Raw genomic sequence first — 17,263 nt, 5'->3', positions numbered from 1 at the left:
TAAATCGGGTTATAGATGGAGGATTGGCGATGGATCTCATATCAATGTTTGGAACGCTCCTTGGATTCGTTCTCTCCCCACACTCAGACCCTCCACTATTCCTCCTCCTTCCATGGGTGAGCTTCTTGTCCAGAATTTACTCAATCCTGACCGGATCTCTTGGAACAATGTTCTTGTTCATGCTATCTTCAATTACAATGATGCTGCAGCAATTCTTGCTATTCCCCTTCGGAACAAAAATCTTGTAGATTCTTATGTTTTGCAATTTACGGTTGATGGTTCCTACTCCGTTAAATCGGCATATTCTCATTGTATGTCTCTTGCAGCAAATGTGACAGATGTTGCTGTTCCGGATCAGAACTGGGACATTATCTGGAAGCAAAAAGTCCCTCCTAAAGTTCGATCTTTCCTTTGGCGTGCATCTCATAATTGCCTCCCCACTCGATCTCGCTTAATTCAGAAGGGGATTCCTTGTTCTGAATCGTGTGTGCATTGCGATGTATCGGCTGAAACGCACACACACCTCTTCTTTGTGTGCGCTAAAGCTGTTGCTTACTGGGAGCTGCTGCAACTGGATGACACTATCCGAAATATGCTTCCCACCGCTAATGACTTTTCTACACTCTTATTCCATTTCTTTGACAGGCTGAATACCGAAAAACAGTTTATGGCGTCAATGGTTCTTTGGAGTTTGTGGAAGAATCGTAACTCTAAGCTTTGGGAGAATTCTGACTCGCCCCCCTCAATCATTGTTCAAAGAGCGAAAGACTCCCTCAACGAATGGCGGTATATGCAACAACACAAGCACCATGGTCAGATTATGCAGCACACGGTTTCTTGGTCCAAGCCTCCACCCTCGCACTTGAAATGCAATGTTGACTGTGCGTTGTTCAACAACAACTCGGCAGCAGGTTATGGCTTTTGCTTCCGCAGTTCAACTGGTCATTTTGTGTCCGGTATGTCGAATTTTACTCACTGCAATTTACTCCCTGCTGAAGCTGAAGCTTGGGGTTTATTTGAGGCCATGAAATTTGCCTTAGATAATGACATGCCCTCTGTCATTTTTGAGTCCGATTGCAGAACTATTGTGGACATAGTGAATTCCCATCAAGTGCCTCAAAATGAGCTTGGAGACATTACCTCTAAGTGTAAGGATTTGTTATCATCTCACACTGGTTTTGTTGTGAATCATGTTAGGCGGCAAGCAAATAAGGTTGCTCATTCATTAGCAAGAGCTTCCTTATCCCATCCTAGCCCCAATATTTTATATGATGTACCCGATTACTTGTACTCTTTAATCATTAATGAAATGGCCTAAGTTTGCCTTTGCTAAAAAAAAACTATACCTTGCTAAAAAATTTCTCACCGTTAATTCTTTTGGGTTCGTTTGGTACGAGAATTAGGAGGGGAGGAGATGGATTTTAACGGAGGAGAGATGAGGGAAAATATTTTAATTAAAAATGTGTTTGTTTCGTAAGGGGATGAGAGAAATTTTAAAATTATTCTACTATTTTAACCTTAAACTTAATTAAATATGGATAATAAATTAACGAAACAATAACGATGTAATCGATAACAACATGATGTAGACAATGAAATAATGGATTAGTAATAGGCTTGTTACAAATAGTAATAAAAGTTGTTACAAGGAAAAATTGTTAATTATAATAAAAGTTGTTACTAGAAAAAAAAAAGAACATTTTCTTATATTTAGGATGGGATGGGGTAAAAGTTATCAAATTAAATTCAATGCATGAATTCCAACAAAAAATTCCTACATTTAACTCATTAACTTGTATCTTAAGGGTACAAGTCAACATTTCCAATCGACAAACTATCATCTAAAAATTACCATTAAGAGAGAGAAATAAAAATATTGAGAAGGGGAAGAGACCACATATGCGTGAAGAAGCTGGCATTGACAAGATTCAGAGAGGAGATTGTGTTGGATGATTCAATTTCAAAGCTAAAAAGGGGTTTTGTGATAGCAACAAAAAACAAATATCAAGATAGAAAAAAGTCATTGACTTTCTGATTACCTCACATAGTCACTGTAAGTCAGCTCCACTATCATTTTTTAATATTGTTATTCAATTTAGATACCATTTTTTATGTCACACACTATAATACTATTCTATCTGTCCTTTTCTCTTCCACAGATCCAAAACTGTGACAACAATCTCAACAAAACACATTCATTTTAAAGAAAAATAATAATAATAGTATCAAATACCAATGTCTAGTGCTGATTTAATTGAAAATATTTATGATTTTTTGAAATCAAAATAAATGATTTTCACCATTATTAATATTAAATGCAGCTACCGTCAAATTCATCAACCATAAATTTAATTTTCATTTTGAAAAGAAAATAAAAATCATAACTTTTTCTTTTCCTGTGGAACCCATTAGTCCTATTTGTTTTTGGGTCCTTTTACATTTCTCACTGTCAAATTAAAAGGTATCATTTTCTTCGTACCTTGGTTGGTTTGTAACCATCTAACTTTTCTTCATTTCTTTGTTTCTCACTTATAACATCATCAGTGTTGTGTTTTGTTTGTGTGAGGAGAGAGAAATAGAAAGAGAAAGATAAAGAGAGAGAATGAAATGTCAACCAGTTGTTTTTGCTTAGATTTGGTGTTGTGTGTGAATATGACTATGAGATACATGTGTGTAAGATAAGGTTTTTTTCGTTACCTTATTTTGATGTCTTTTTTTATCTACAAAAAAAGAAAAAGAAAGACAATCCTTGATTAAATTCTTTTTTTTCTCTTCCATGCAATGTTTTTGGATTTTCTCTTTCAGGGTCTCTGTCAAAATTCTCAATACTGACAAGAAATTGGTCAAGTGTGAAATATTAGAAAATTATTAGAGACTTTTTTTTCTTTCCCTTATGTGTCACTGTTCTTGCTGTTGTGGGTTCAGACATGAGAAGCATGTGTGAACCTTGTTGGATCAGAAAGGAAGACACTTTCTTCTTGTCCTGTTGTAACCTTTTTCATCTGTTTTTTCTGGATTAGGCTGAAGTGAGAGAAAGAAAAGATAAAAGTCTTGTTTGTGGGGTGTTGACAAGGAAATAGCTTTTTGCTTATTTTCTACTTTTTTAATCAAAAAATTCAATCTTTGTCAGTTTTTGGCTTAATCTGAGTCAAAAAGTCAAAGGGTTGTGTGGAATCAAAAACTGAAAAGTTCATTGGCAAAAGTGATAGTGACGATTGCTGGTATTAAAAAAATAAACTTGAGTACATAAGAGTCAGAATGGAAGGAATAGAGAGTAGTATTCTTCTCAGACAAGTTTTAGGAGATAAAAAAAAATCTTATTTTTCTTATGGGGTTTGAGAGTGTGAACAGTTCCTGTAAGGTTGCAAGACTTGTCACTGATATTTCTATACCCTTTTCTAGTTCAATGCAAAATCCATCTTCTTTCTTATCAACTGTATGCTTAATCTTATATCTTGTTTTATGGTTTATTAATCTTTATTGTTTTTGGATTTGATTTTGCATGTTGGTTATTTAATTATTCATTCATTATTTTTTGTTATTGCTGATGAGACTATTTTCTACAGCAAAGAAAAATGGAGGGGCAGAGTGAGATTGGTCTCACTGGTGATAGCTTAGATACTGGTCTGCTTGGGAGAATGAGAGAGGATGAGTATGAAAGCCGGTCCGGAAGCGATAACTTTGATCTTGAAGGAATATCTGGTGATGATCAGGATGGTGGTGATGATGGTCAGCGCAAGAGGAAGAAGAGATACCACAGACACACTCCTAATCAAATTCAAGAGCTTGAATCGTATGTTTATATCAATTTCTTGCCATTGTTTTTAGTTCTTAACTAATGTGGTTCTGTGATTGATCCATTTTTCTCTTATTGTTTTTTTTTTTAGTTTCTTCAAGGAGTGTCCTCATCCTGATGAAAAACAAAGGTTGGATCTTAGCAAGAGACTTGGCTTGGAAAATAAACAAGTCAAATTCTGGTTTCAGAATCGTCGAACCCAAATGAAGGTGAGTATTAAATATATGTTCCATTTTCTTTTAAAAATCTGCAGTCGCGATCTGAGTTGCGGCATTAAGGTTTTTAATGTCTCCACAACAAGGTTGCCTAAGCCGCTTTTGTATGTGATTCTCCATAATATCAAAGATTACAAACGTGATTTAAAAACTTGTTAAACACAACCGTTATTGCATTTGTATTAATATAGATACTGTAATTTGTAACAATTAACTTTTTTTTTGTTGAATCAGACTCAACTGGAAAGGCATGAGAACATAATGCTTAGGCAGGAAAATGACAAGCTAAGAGGGGAGAATAGCATGATGAAAGAAGCAATGGTGAATCCAATATGCAACAACTGTGGTGGACCAGCAATTCCTGGCCAAATATTGTTCGAAGAGCACCAGATTAGAATTGAAAACGCTCGTCTAAAGGACGAATTGAACCGTATATGTGCCTTAACAAACAAGTTCCTTGGCAAACCAATATCATCATTGGCTAATCCCATGGCTCTACCATCCTCAAATTCTGGTCTGGAACTTGGTATCGGAAGGAACGGTTTTGGTGGTGGTTCAAGCTCCCTCGGCAATCCTTTGCCAATGGGACTTGATCTCGGAGATGGTCGCTCAATGCCTGGTATTAGTTCACCAATGGGATTGATGGGAAGTAGCAGTGATGTTCAGCTTGAGAGATCGGCTCTAATAGATCTTGCATTGGCTGCTATGGATGAATTATTAAAGATGGCTCAGACAGATAGTCCTGTTTGGATTAAGGGCTTGGATGGAGAGAGAGACATATTGAATCAAGAAGAGTATGCACGGTTGATTTCTTCTTGTATTGGTCCTAAACCCGCTGGTTTTGTCGCTGAAGCTACGAGAGAAACCGGGATAGTAATAATCAACAGTTTAGCACTTGTGGAAACTTTGATGGATGCGGTATGATTATCAAATACTCAACCTCTTAGTCTTCTTTGTAATTTAACCGATTTTGATAGGAAATTTTGTAGCCAACATTTTCTGAGTGATATAGTTTTTGTTTTTTAATTACCATCAAAGTTTCTGCAGGTTTGTTTAGTATATTGTTTTAATTGATTATACTTTTCTTGAATAGAATCGATACGCAGATATGTTTCAGTCTATGATTGCTAGATCTGCCAACCTTGATGTTTTATCTGGTGGAATCGGTGGAACAAGAAATGGTGCTATACATTTGGTACGTTTTTTTCGTTGCTGTATATAAGTTTGCTTCAATGTGCCTTGGTTTGCAAGAGCTTACTAGGATTATGCAATTTCAGATGCATACTGAGGTTCAATTGCTTTCACCACTAGTCCCTGTTCGTCAAGTGAGAATCCTTCGGTTCTGTAAGCAGCATGCAGAAGGTGTATGGGCCGTGGTTGATGTTTCTGTTGAGATTGGTCATGATCCTTCTAATGCACAACCATTCATAAGCTGTAGAAGACTTCCTTCTGGCTGTATTGTGCAGGATATGCCAAATGGTTACTCCAAGGTAAGTGCTAATACAAGTTTTTTTTTATCTCTTTCTTTTATCTTGCGTTTTTTGTACTTTGAAGTGTGTTTTCTATATAGAGACTGCTATATCTAAATAGAATAAGGTTGAAATAAGGTTGAAATTTGCCTGAAAAATCAGTTTTTTGGTAGTTTTTTTACTTGTTTACTTGGGAAGATGCTTATTGTTTGTACTTAGATTGTCCACTTCTAGTACTCCTAGAGATTAGTGAATCAAGGCTTATATTGTTTAGCTTTGAAACTTCATATATCTGTTTGGCATCTTTTAGTATTTAAAACTGCATGAAAATTTTAAATCTTGGATTTTTCAATCTTTGTTGTATAAACAATACAGTTGATGCTTCTATTCTTGTCTCCTTTAGTATAAAATATTTGTTTTTTACTGTGTACGAGACCAATATGACCTGGATCCAGTTCTCTGCTGCTAATGCTATATAAAATATAATGGAGACATGTGTTGTGTTAATCTGTGCCTTTTAATATAATTAGACAGATTTTATAATTTACTATAATAATTATGAAAATTCTATAATCTGCCAAGTGTGTCGGGATTCACCTCTATCCTTCTGACATCTGTATCAATTTTGTATTTAAACTCAATCCTATATAAACATCTTACATACGTTATTAATTTATAATTAGCCTAGGGCATTATGTCAACATTTTCTGAAATAGTTAATATTTCTGTATAATTGCAACGAGTATGTTGGATAATAACAGAAAATAAGTTGCATTGTTGTAGGTCACTTGGATTGAGCACTGGGAGTATGATGAGAGTGTTGTTCACCAACTCTATCGTCCGTTGCTTATTTCTGGTTTTGGATTTGGCGCTCATAGATGGATCGCCACCCTCCAAAGGCAGTGTGAAGGCTTGGCTATCCTCATGTCCTCTTCCATCTCAAACGATGATCACACCGGTAAAACAAATCACATGCATGAATTTAAATCGTTATATTTTCTAATCACTTGTTAACTACTAATTAAATGGTGTAAATTTGGCATTTTGATTTTGCAGCATTGAGCCAAGCTGGTAGAAGAAGCATGTTGAAGCTGGCACAACGTATGACCAACAACTTCTGTTCTGGGGTTTGTGCTTCATCTGCTAGAAAATGGGACAGCCTCCAAATGGGGACTCTGAGTGATGACATGAGAGTTATGACTAGGAAAAATGTTGATGACCCTGGCGAGCCTCCCGGTATCGTGCTTAGCGCTGCAACATCTGTTTGGATGCCAGTTTCACGACAAAGACTGTTTGATTTTCTGCGTGATGAAAGGCTTAGAAGCGAGTGGGACATTTTGTCTAATGGTGGACCCATGCAAGAGATGGTTCACATTGCCAAAGGTCAAGGGCAAGGAAACTGCGTTTCTCTCCTTCGTGCTAATGTAAGTTTTACTTATCCGTTTAAATCCAAATCATACGTTAGCTATAGAGAAATCATAAATAGGACTTATAAAGCTTAAACAATCCTCCTTGTAAGTTGGTTTTATGAGATTGAGTTAGGATCGGTTTTGGGTGATTGAGTTAGCGTCAGACTATTGTTTGCATGTTGATTTCATATGAATATGAATACATCTAAAACCAAGAATCTTTGTTTTTGCAGGCTGTTAATGCGAATGATAGCAGCATGTTGATTCTGCAAGAAACTTGGATGGATACATCTTGCTCGGTGGTGGTGTATGCACCAGTTGACGGGCAATCATTGAATGTGGTGATGAGTGGTGGAGATTCTGCATATGTTGCACTCTTGCCTTCAGGCTTTGCGATTGTTCCTGATGGTAATGATCCCTCTGGCTACGGCATGTCAAATGGTACTTTACAGAAAGGTGGTGCTGGCGATGGTGGTGGAAGTTTGCTCACAGTCGGATTCCAAATTCTGGTGAATAGTCTTCCAACTGCCAAGCTCACAATGGAGTCAGTTGATACTGTGAATAATCTCATCTCATGCACCATTCAGAAGATCAAAGCTGCACTTAGAGTTGCATAACAAATCCATTTTGTTAATGCAATGCTGATACACCTTGTTTTGTGAACTTGTTTTTTGGTTTTATTAATTTTTTGAACTGGTGAGAAAGGGGTTATACATTTGGTTGTATAGGAAGGGTTGCTTAAGGAAGGTTTCGAGTCAAGAACGAACCGCGAAAAAAGGAACTCGTGGCGTTGCTGATGGTGATGCATGCATGCACTTTGTGAGAGTGCAAACAAGTTTTCTAGTAATGGTGGTTCGGGTATTGACTTGTTGACCTGCGAGTTAGTCTTTGCATTCTTACATACATATCCAAAACATATGTGTCTGTTCTGTTATTAATGCCGTCCTTTACAGTTGCAACTTGCAAATGGGAACTGCTGAACTATTATGACTTTTTTTTTAATGCATTTTTCATGTTTTGGTATTTTATATTTTTGTGATAAATTTTCTTTTCTTTTTATTGTTCATTTATTTGGTATGCTCAAATTATTTTAATTTCAAATGGTGTCGTTATCACCTTTTCCTCCAGAAGTTAACAAAAAATTTATAACCATTTTATGCCAAGTGTTAATAAGTAGTGTGAAACGATATTGTGTTTGTTTCTTTCATTTTAGAAGACAAGTTTGTTTTTGGATTCTACCGTCCTTACCTGAAATGTTAGACGTTCTAGAGATTCTTCTAATTGCTCATAAGAGTAAGTTATCTCGTGGGGAGAAAAGTTGGAAATTACTATTAACTTCTAACTATTCAAGAGATTTTCCTAATTTTATTTTTTTATTGGTGGATGAAGTGACAAACATCATTTTATTCACACAAAAATTGCAAGGTCATGAGTGCAAATTCAGGTGAAAGTGTGCAATCCTGAATTCAAACATAATGAAAGTGTGCATTCTAGTATGGTGTCTTATGTAATCTCAATATATATTTTTAATCAAGCTTTTATTGTATTTGTGTGAGTAGGTTCTGTATCATAATATCTAGTATACTTGCTTACGTAAAAAAAAAAAAAAAAAATCTAGTATACTTGCTTGGTTTTTATCCATTGTTTTAATTTCATTCAATTTAAAAAAAAATGCACAATATCCTTGAATTTTTGTGGTGATTCCCGCTTTGCAAGATTTCTTTTGACTCAATGTAAGATTTTTTTTTTGGACTCAAGATGCTTTGAAAGATGCATAGCATAAGTAGGAAGGAACTGCGTACATATATTTTTTAAACATTTTTGTTAATTTTCTATTGAGTTTTTTTTCTTCCTTTCTAAATCTTTATTAATTCTCAAATTTCTTCGATTTATATTAGATATATAATGAGGTATTATAGCTTTTTTTTGAAGGATGAGGTATTATAGCTACCCAACAAAAAAAGACAAATGAGGTATTAACAATGATAAAATAATTATTTTGCCATGTTCCTAGGGATCTTGCTAATCTTTTTTCCTATGATATACCAAGCCCAAAGAATAATTAGCTGCCATTCATGGGACCATTATGGGTGGCAATAGCTCAATTGAACTAGATTTTACACAAATAGGGTGACCTATTAGGTAGTAATTATGAACATATAGAACTTGTTAGTACTAGTAATTTTCTACAGTTTGGGATGCTACTACTTTAAGGAAACAAATTGAAGAGCACTAGATGGATACTTTAATTTGGTGTGCAATAATATGGGCATTATGGTTAGCCAAGAAACCGTGTTGTGTTTCAACTTTCAAGGGGATTTTGTTGACTGTGACAATATTATTGTCACATAAAGCTACTATCATGGTGGCTAGGTCATTATGAGGTATAGAAAAGAAAGAAAGAAAAAAAGCAGGTTTGCATTTTTCTTCTAGTTTGTTAATTTTAATGAGTTGGAGTATCTCTAGTACTAGACAACTTGTCCTCCAAAGGGACTATGTATCCTCACATTGTGGGATGTGTGGACTGTGGGCAATGACCTGCACTTAATTTTGAAAAACAATTTTTTTTAGAATTTAATACACTAAAAATAAATGACATGACAAATAAAGACCTATGTTATTATAGATTGTGCCTCCATCCTTAATTGGTTTTAAGTAATATGAGTAGTCTTTAAATGTATTAAAATGACAAACACAAACTTAAAAGTGTCTTTCATTAGTCATTTTGATCTTTAAATGTGTCTTTAGTTAGTTAATTTAGTCCCCAATGTATTGGTTGCTAGTCAATTTGGTTTATACAATTATTTACAAAAAAAGACATTGGATAAATTCAAATATTATAGTGATCACAACACATCACACTATTCCTTAAAAAAAAAAAAAAAAACATCACACATTTATAGGCAAAAATTACTATTTTTAAAAAATTTGTAAGAGCTATACGTATGTGAAAATAGATATATAATGCAGAATTTATGAGTTATCTCTCCTCACAGTACTATCCTTTAAAAGAACATATACCATATACTATTATAAGGTTGTACATTGTCCACAAAACTTTAACTCTACGAACATTCTCACTCATTCAATCTTAACAAGCAAACACTTAGCAGTACATTAGACTTTTCTTACAAGATAATTAACACTTTTATCATGTACTACATCAGACATGGACATGAACATGAGAAGGTCGATTTTTTTCCCATGTTGATTTTTTCCCATGTTGCTACATGTTACTAGAATCAATGATAATCTTACTCTCTGACATCTTGTTGAAAATTGTTGACCATTTGAATCTAGCACAAACTGTAAAGTTTCCATCTGCACTAGCCAGCAAATCACCTTTCAAAGTGAGTGATAGTCGTTGTTAGAAAAGTTTTACTACTGGCTCGCTCACTTGGACCATATTAACGTATCCACAACAAATTGCACGTTCTGCATTCATATATGATTGAAACTTTGCTTTATTTTGTTGAACGCTTTGATATTAAGATCCTTGAATGCACTCAATAGTTGTCATCTAAAACCCAACTACCCTTTGATTGTGGTTTGTTTGTTGTGAATATTCATTGCAAGATTTTGACACTTATCAGTTCTCATTGGGTGTGTAATGGAGCCAGGCTGAGTATATATGAAGTAAAATTCCTAATGCGCCTTGATTCATGGCCCATAAACTTTATAATGCACCCTACGTACTAATGATACCCCCTAGTTGGAAAATAATTCTATCCAAAAGGTGTTTGATCAATTTTAAATTTTGCATCGTAGATGTTATGGTCTAGTCAAACATACACTCTAGATCTGACCGTTATAAAAGTGGTTACATTGTTCAGCGACCGTAGATTCATATGAAAGTTGCTTTATAAGTCTCTTGCATTGATCAAAAGTTTCTTGGATTGATCGGATCATAACTTCTGATGACACAAAATCTATCGTTTGTTACGACCCGACCTTTGTTTTTAATTTGGATCCGAGTTAACTCTTGATTAACTTATTTTAGAGGGTTGAACAACTTGAAAGGCCTATCATCCCTATATATATATATATATACACACACACTACTCTTCTTTCATTTGCAATATTATGTCATCTTGTTGAAACTTTGTAACTATAACATGACAACTTGAAGAAATAAATATAAATATTTAACCACCACAATTGACCGTGAATTTGGCAAAATATGAAGCTTTAAAGAATAAATTTTTATTGAAAAAAAAAAAAAGAAGTACAACTTATATCAAAATTATGGTGAGTCGCCGTAATTTTGTCAATCTTTAACACTACAAACCCAAATGTTTTAATTTGGCCAAACTTGAAAGCTACTCAAAAATGTTTTCTTTGAACCGAGTGATAGTCGTGACAATAAATATATTTGTTAGGCTCATTCTAGCCAAACTGCCAACATAAATGGTTAAACTGTTTCAATACTTGTTATTGGGATACACATTACTCCCTCTAGTTTCATATATAAGAAAAGATTCTTTTTTTAGATTTATTGAATAATTAATATATTTGTTTTACAATATAGACTAGATACATTAATTATTCAATGAACTTGAAAAAAGAATATTTACTTACATATAAGACCGGAGGGAGTATCTATTTAAAAAGTTATGATTGGAGGCAAGTATAAATACTTTTCGAATTACCATTGAATATCAATTCCCCTAAAAAAAAATTGATTATCAATTAAACACAAATTTTATTCCATCAGTTTAATCAAATTTATAATTTATAAACTTTAAATTTTTGAGTTAATTGAATCTCTTTTTTATTAAATTTACATATTTAAATAAATATTTTTTTAATGAATTTTAACATTGATGATAATTTTAAAAATTTTATTAATACTATTTTTTTTCAAAAATCATAAAAATGTTGATAGCAAGTCAACAATAACCAACGATAAATTGAACCAAGTGGGAAGGGTCTTAGACCCCTAAAGTATGATACCACGATTTCGATTTCTACCTCATACATATAAAAAAAATCTAGTTAAGAGAGAAGAACCACCTTATATGTCCCAAAAATTCTTCGACGGAAATTAATCATTGTTAAACTGCCGTAAAAACTTTATACCAATATGTAATGCAAAGAAAGATGATCCCAATCGGCTAGACCTGTCCAACCAATTTTTATATAAGCTAAATAGACTAGGTTCTAAAAGACCCAACTTTATTTTAAAAAACATTAAAGTGAAAGTGGCAACCAAATTAGTTAGAAGAAAGAAAAGAACAAAAGAAGAGAAAATAAACTCTTTTTCCCCTGGTTCAGCCAAAACAAAGAAGCGATCATGTAACAAGTAACAACACAACACAACACTCACATATCACAATCAAAGAGGTTAAAGTTTCAACCAACTTACTCACACACACCTTCCACGTCATCATCACCACCTTCACAACACACATTACGTGAACAAAACAAAACAAAACAAACATATTATTACAACGTTTTTTGTTGAGTTTGTTTTCCAACGTTGACCTTTTTATTTGTGTCCCTTAGATGGGTAATTCTTTCGGATGTTCTGCTTCTGGCGAGAGACTGGTATCTGCGGCGAGGGATGGTGACCTTGTGGAAGCGAAGATGCTTTTGAATTGTAATCCTTATCTTGCTAAATACTCCACTTTTGGTGGTCTTAATTCTCCTCTTCATTTTGCATCTGCAAAGGGTCATAACGAGGTTTTCATTATTCAGATTAACCCTTTTGATTATTTTCTTCAAAGTTTGTTTATTTATTTGTTTTTCTTTCATGGGTTGGTTTTAGATTGTTGCTTTGTTGCTTGAGAATGGAGCTGATGTTAATTCAAGAAATTATTCTGGCCAGGTACCACTCTCTCTTTATGTCCCTCTTATGATTTGAATCATGAATTGCATGATATAATGGTTTTAATGGATTAGATGGTTACATTTAGTGGTAAATTTTAAATATTTGATGAAATTAAAATATACATTTTCAATATTTCGATATGATTCTATTCGGCGAAATTGCTGTTATGAGTGTGTGTGTGTGTGTTATGATAATTGATAAGCAATCAGATTGATATTGGATCTAGCATCGATCAATAGATGTCAGTCCCATAACATGAAGCTTGAATTATTAGATATATTAGAATTTTTTGGATATATGTATCCACCCCTTTTTTATTTTTAATACATGTGTTTGATTTACTGACTGAAAAATATGGTTTATTTTGATCGTTGATTTGAATTTTGAAGACGGCATTGATGCAAGCTTGTAGATATGGTCATTGGGAAGTTGTACAAACACTTTTACTCTTCAGATGCAATGTGAGTTCTGTTAATTTTTTTTTCTTCCTGTTTTTTATGATGCAAGTTTGATTTTAAGAATCACTAGTGTGTGGTCTATTCAATATTAGGTTATGAGAGCTGATTATCTTAGTGGGAGGACAGCTCTTCACTTTGCAGCGATGAACGGGCATGTAAGATGTATTAGACTTGTTGTGGCTGACTTTGTTCCAAGTGCTCCTTATGATGTGATACATGCTCGATCAGATGCTGAACAAGGTGGTGGATCAAATGTGAAAGGCAAACATGAACAAAGGTACAACTTTCCTTTTCATTATGTAATATGCAATTACATATTATTTCCCACTTGAATAAGTATAGATACTTTAATTGTGTAAATGGTGAGATTGATTTAATTTTGGTGTTCTTTCCTGTAACATTTTAAGGCCTGACTTAACTATAGTTTTTATTTGTCGGTGTTTTATTCTAGCAATTTATTTACTTTATTCCAGTGCAGTGCTTTGTCCAAGTTTGTAAATAAGACAGCTGATGGTGGTATCACTGCCCTTCATATGGCTTCGTTAAATGGATACTTTGATTGTGTGCTACTGCTACTTGATCTTAATGCAAATATGTCTTCTGTGACATTTCATTATGGAACATCAATGGATTTAATAGGTATATCTTTTGTTTTATATGCTATTGCTAAATTCCTCTGTGTTTTTCCCTTTCAACTTGAGTAATGTAATTTGATGTAGGGGCTGGAAGCACTCCTTTGCATTACGCCGCATGTGGGGGAAATTTAAAATGCTGTCAGGTAAGGATTGCTTCAGATTTGATGCATGATATTGATATACCTTCTGGCTCTTTCCTTTGAATCCTACAATAATGTTTTTCTTTTTCAGATCCTCCTTGCAAGAGGTGCAAGTCGGATGTCTTTGAATTGCAACGGGTAATTCATTTCAAAGGGTATTTGAGTTCAAACTTTCACTTGCTTTATTATCACAAATCAATACTAACTTGATTTTCTTTCTTCCTTCCTTAGGTGGCTTCCCCTTGATATTGCTCGGATGTGGGGGCGTCATTGGCTTGAACCGTTGCTGGCACCCAGTTCTGATGCCGTAACACCTTCCTTCCCTCATTCAAATTACCTGTCCTTGCCTCTCATGAGTGTTCTCAACATAGCCAGGTATTTTGCAATTCACTATGTCTGTTTCTGCGAGTCTATCCAACTTTGTTTAGTGTGAAAATTATTTAGATAATCAAATTAACAAACAGATATAGCAACAATTAAGAAGATATTTTTGGCAGATTATTGGTGATCATAATTAGCAGAACCCCTTGGCATGTATGACTCCCTCCACCACCCCTCATTTAAATGAGAAAAGAATAAAAAAAGTAACTGTTCCTGAACTAGTGACATACCAGTGTGGCAGGGTGTAGCGTTAAGTTTCTCTGCACAAAAAGAATCTGAATTGTATATTACAAGATTGTTGCACCTTTTAAACTTTGGTTCATTTAGTAGATATCAAATATAAAACGATGCCTTCTTAACTTCCATGAGTCTTTTACACGATGAACTACATATATCTTAGTTCTTTGATTGTTAGCTGTCTAATATCGATGTTCAACTCTGAGCCGTTATGGACTGTTATAGTTGGCATTTGATGCATCGCCAGTGTATGCGATTTATTTTAGTTAAAGATATAAATATATTGAATGCAAAGTGAAAATTTGAAATGACGTTATACAATATATTCAGGATAAATTACTGTCCTATCTTGCATTTAATGTATACTAGAAAAACCTCTCCTCTGTCATGAAAACCCACATAGCTCCCTTATATTTATAAAATCTTCTACAACAAAATCGAAATTGCAGTCAAGCCTAGTGTAAGGATATTCTGTAGTCAATTGTTGAGAAAAGGTGAAGGACATGCATATGTTGAAAATAGGACTAAGATTGGTTTGAAATAACTGCAGAGAGTATGGATTACGATCATCTACAACTTCCTCTGATGAGATTGAATTTTGTGCTGTATGCTTGGAGAGGCCATGTTCAGTGGCTGCAGAAGGTACTGTATTCTATACTTTTTGAATATCTGTTTGTTCGCTTGCCTTCTGCAGTAAAAATATGTATGCATAACCTAAAGAAGTAATTATCTTAGGACTACTTTCCAAAATCTAAAATGTAAAGTTGGAATCGGAAATATAATTCTGTAAGAGGGAATTGATCTATCACCCCTTTGTGTGTATGAAATGAGGAATTATGGTGGTGTTCTCATCCTCTGCAATATATCATTTTCTCAAATATTATTGGTGCCGACGTGTCTGGTGTCCCTGTCTGTACTTCATAGTGCATAATGGTGTAAGTGATGCCATTAGATTTTACGTGCAGGATGTGGACATGAACTTTGTGTGAGATGTGCGCTCTATCTTTGCTCGACAAGCAATGTTTCTTCTGAAATGCTTGGCCCTCCTGGCTCTATCCCTTGCCCTCTTTGTAGACATGGAATTGTCTCTTTTGTCAAGTTGCCAGGTTCCCAAGCAAAAGAAAATAAATTACACACGTCTCTTGGCCTCTGCACTCCATGCATGTTACATCCACGCGACATAGATCAGCCATCTCTTTCTCACACACCAGAGATCCAAAGAAACTGTGTTGATTCTGTTCCTTCAGAGTTACTCTGTCCCGTTACATGTAGTCCATTTCCATCTATGGCAATACCTCTATGCACCTGCAACGAAGGTTCGTGTCCATCATTTGAACCACGAGACGTAGAAACAAGAGACGAATCACCTCGTCATTCACAGACATCAACAACAGATCAGGATAAAATTGAAGGGCCGAGACTGGATAAAACAACTTGCTCGAACATGTTTTGGGGTAGAAGAAGTTGCAGCAGGGAGCACCAATGCAATTCGGAAATAAATGCTTGAACTATTTTTGTGCTTGTGGATATTAGGTACATTTTTTTATCAACAGAGCTTTCCACAGTTTGTCTTACTGACCAGCCTCAAATGGTGGAACTAGGTAGATATATCAGAAAGACAAAAAACGGTTCTGCAGATCTCCTTTACTTCGAAGGCTGTGTACTAGTTGACAGATACAATTCTTTGGTATTTCAGATACTCAATCATCATCTTCATGCTCTCTTATGATATGTAGGAGAGCCTGTGTAAAATTAGTTTCAGTTCCGGGAGATAGTGATTGTGATTTATTGTGATTGGATTTCATTTTATCAAAGAAAGGGGTTTTTTAAGCCTAGAACATTTAACTTGTGTAACAGATTAGGAGCATCAGTATATCATGTTTGTCACTAATTTTATAAATTTACAAAGCACAAATCTAGGAACTGGAGCCACTTGCTGATGAAATTATAAATACCTCTTTTGGACTGTAAGGTTGATTTCATCAACGTTTACATTCTGCTGCTGAAATACTAGTTTAAGAAAGCATCATGCATGTTTGTTTAATGTTACAGGCCAAGCTTTTAATCTTGCCGGATTTATATGATTTATTTCTTCAAAGGGCACTTTTATGATAGTTATTGTTTAGTATAACTTTTTATTCTTATCAGCAATAGTAATTTGTACAAGATTTTTATTTTATCTTGTATTGGTTCATTGTTCATAGTAGTATTTAAAACTATACGTTTATGATATTGTGAATAAAAATAGAAAAAAATATATGCATTACAAATTTAATTATATTTTAATGGACTAGAGTGTTTATCAAGAGATCAACATATGTATATATTTTTTTGAGAAGAGCAGATATATATTTTAGGGTTAATTATGTTTTTGGTCCCTACAAAATTGCGACCTTGTAAGTTTAGTCCTTACTTAATTTTAATAGCATTTTTAATCCCTACAAAAAATTTCTGCACTCAATATTAGTCCTTACTCAATCCAAATTTGTTTAATTTATGCTTAAACTCTTAAGTTTTTCAACAATTTTTTACAGGCGTGTTAAGAACGTTATTAAAAGGTCCTCCGAAAAAAATATCGCAAAAATTTGATTTCTACATCCATATTTTTGTTACTTATATCTTAAACTTTTGTCGTTTTAAAAAATTCATATTTAATTTATTTCATGTTAAAAAATTATAAATTTTAGTAAATG

General features: G+C 34.2%; 2 protein-coding genes across 7 annotated transcripts; both read left to right on the top strand.

Moving 5' to 3' along the window:
* Nucleotides 1-2,157: 2,157 nt before the first annotated feature.
* On the top strand, nt 2,158-7,917 carry LOC146958466 (homeobox-leucine zipper protein HDG1-like). Of its 5 annotated transcripts, none has more exons than XM_085739984.1 (9): nt 2,158-2,461; nt 3,567-3,793; nt 3,888-4,005; nt 4,246-4,929; nt 5,105-5,206; nt 5,289-5,501; nt 6,264-6,438; nt 6,537-6,904; nt 7,123-7,917. In XM_085739984.1, exons 2-9 carry the CDS (start codon nt 3,576-3,578, stop codon nt 7,504-7,506), a joined length of 2,262 nt encoding a protein of 753 aa, XP_085596110.1. In that variant the 5' UTR covers nt 2,158-2,461; nt 3,567-3,575; the 3' UTR covers nt 7,507-7,917. The 5 variants fall into 5 exon arrangements, with proteins under 5 accessions (XP_085596110.1, XP_085596111.1, XP_085596109.1 ...); XM_085739985.1 differs by lacking the exon at nt 2,158-2,461 and adding an exon at nt 2,540-2,669; XM_085739983.1 differs by lacking the exon at nt 2,158-2,461 and adding an exon at nt 2,540-2,683.
* A 4,177-nt stretch (nt 7,918-12,094) lies between these two features.
* LOC146958465 (E3 ubiquitin-protein ligase XBAT33) lies at nt 12,095-16,578 on the top strand. Of its 2 annotated transcripts, XM_085739987.1 has the most exons (11): nt 12,095-12,232; nt 12,395-12,571; nt 12,657-12,716; nt 13,109-13,180; nt 13,270-13,454; nt 13,656-13,816; nt 13,897-13,955; nt 14,044-14,090; nt 14,184-14,327; nt 15,121-15,212; nt 15,536-16,578. In XM_085739987.1, the coding sequence occupies exons 2-11, from the start codon at nt 12,395-12,397 to the stop codon at nt 16,075-16,077; spliced, it is 1,539 nt and encodes a 512-aa protein (XP_085596113.1). In that variant the 5' UTR covers nt 12,095-12,232; the 3' UTR covers nt 16,078-16,578. The 2 variants fall into 2 exon arrangements, with proteins under 2 accessions (XP_085596113.1, XP_085596112.1); XM_085739986.1 differs by lacking the exon at nt 12,095-12,232 and having other exon boundaries at nt 12,365-12,571.
* The last annotated feature ends 685 nt before the right edge of the window (nt 16,579-17,263 follow it).

This window comes from Medicago sativa, chromosome 1 (assembly GCF_051527215.1).
Source record: "Medicago sativa cultivar Bolivia chromosome 1, Bolivia_mono, whole genome shotgun sequence".
NCBI lineage: Eukaryota > Viridiplantae > Streptophyta > Magnoliopsida > Fabales > Fabaceae > Medicago > Medicago sativa.
Note: the sequence above shows the minus strand (reverse complement) of the source record. Positions and strands in the feature narration are given on the sequence as shown.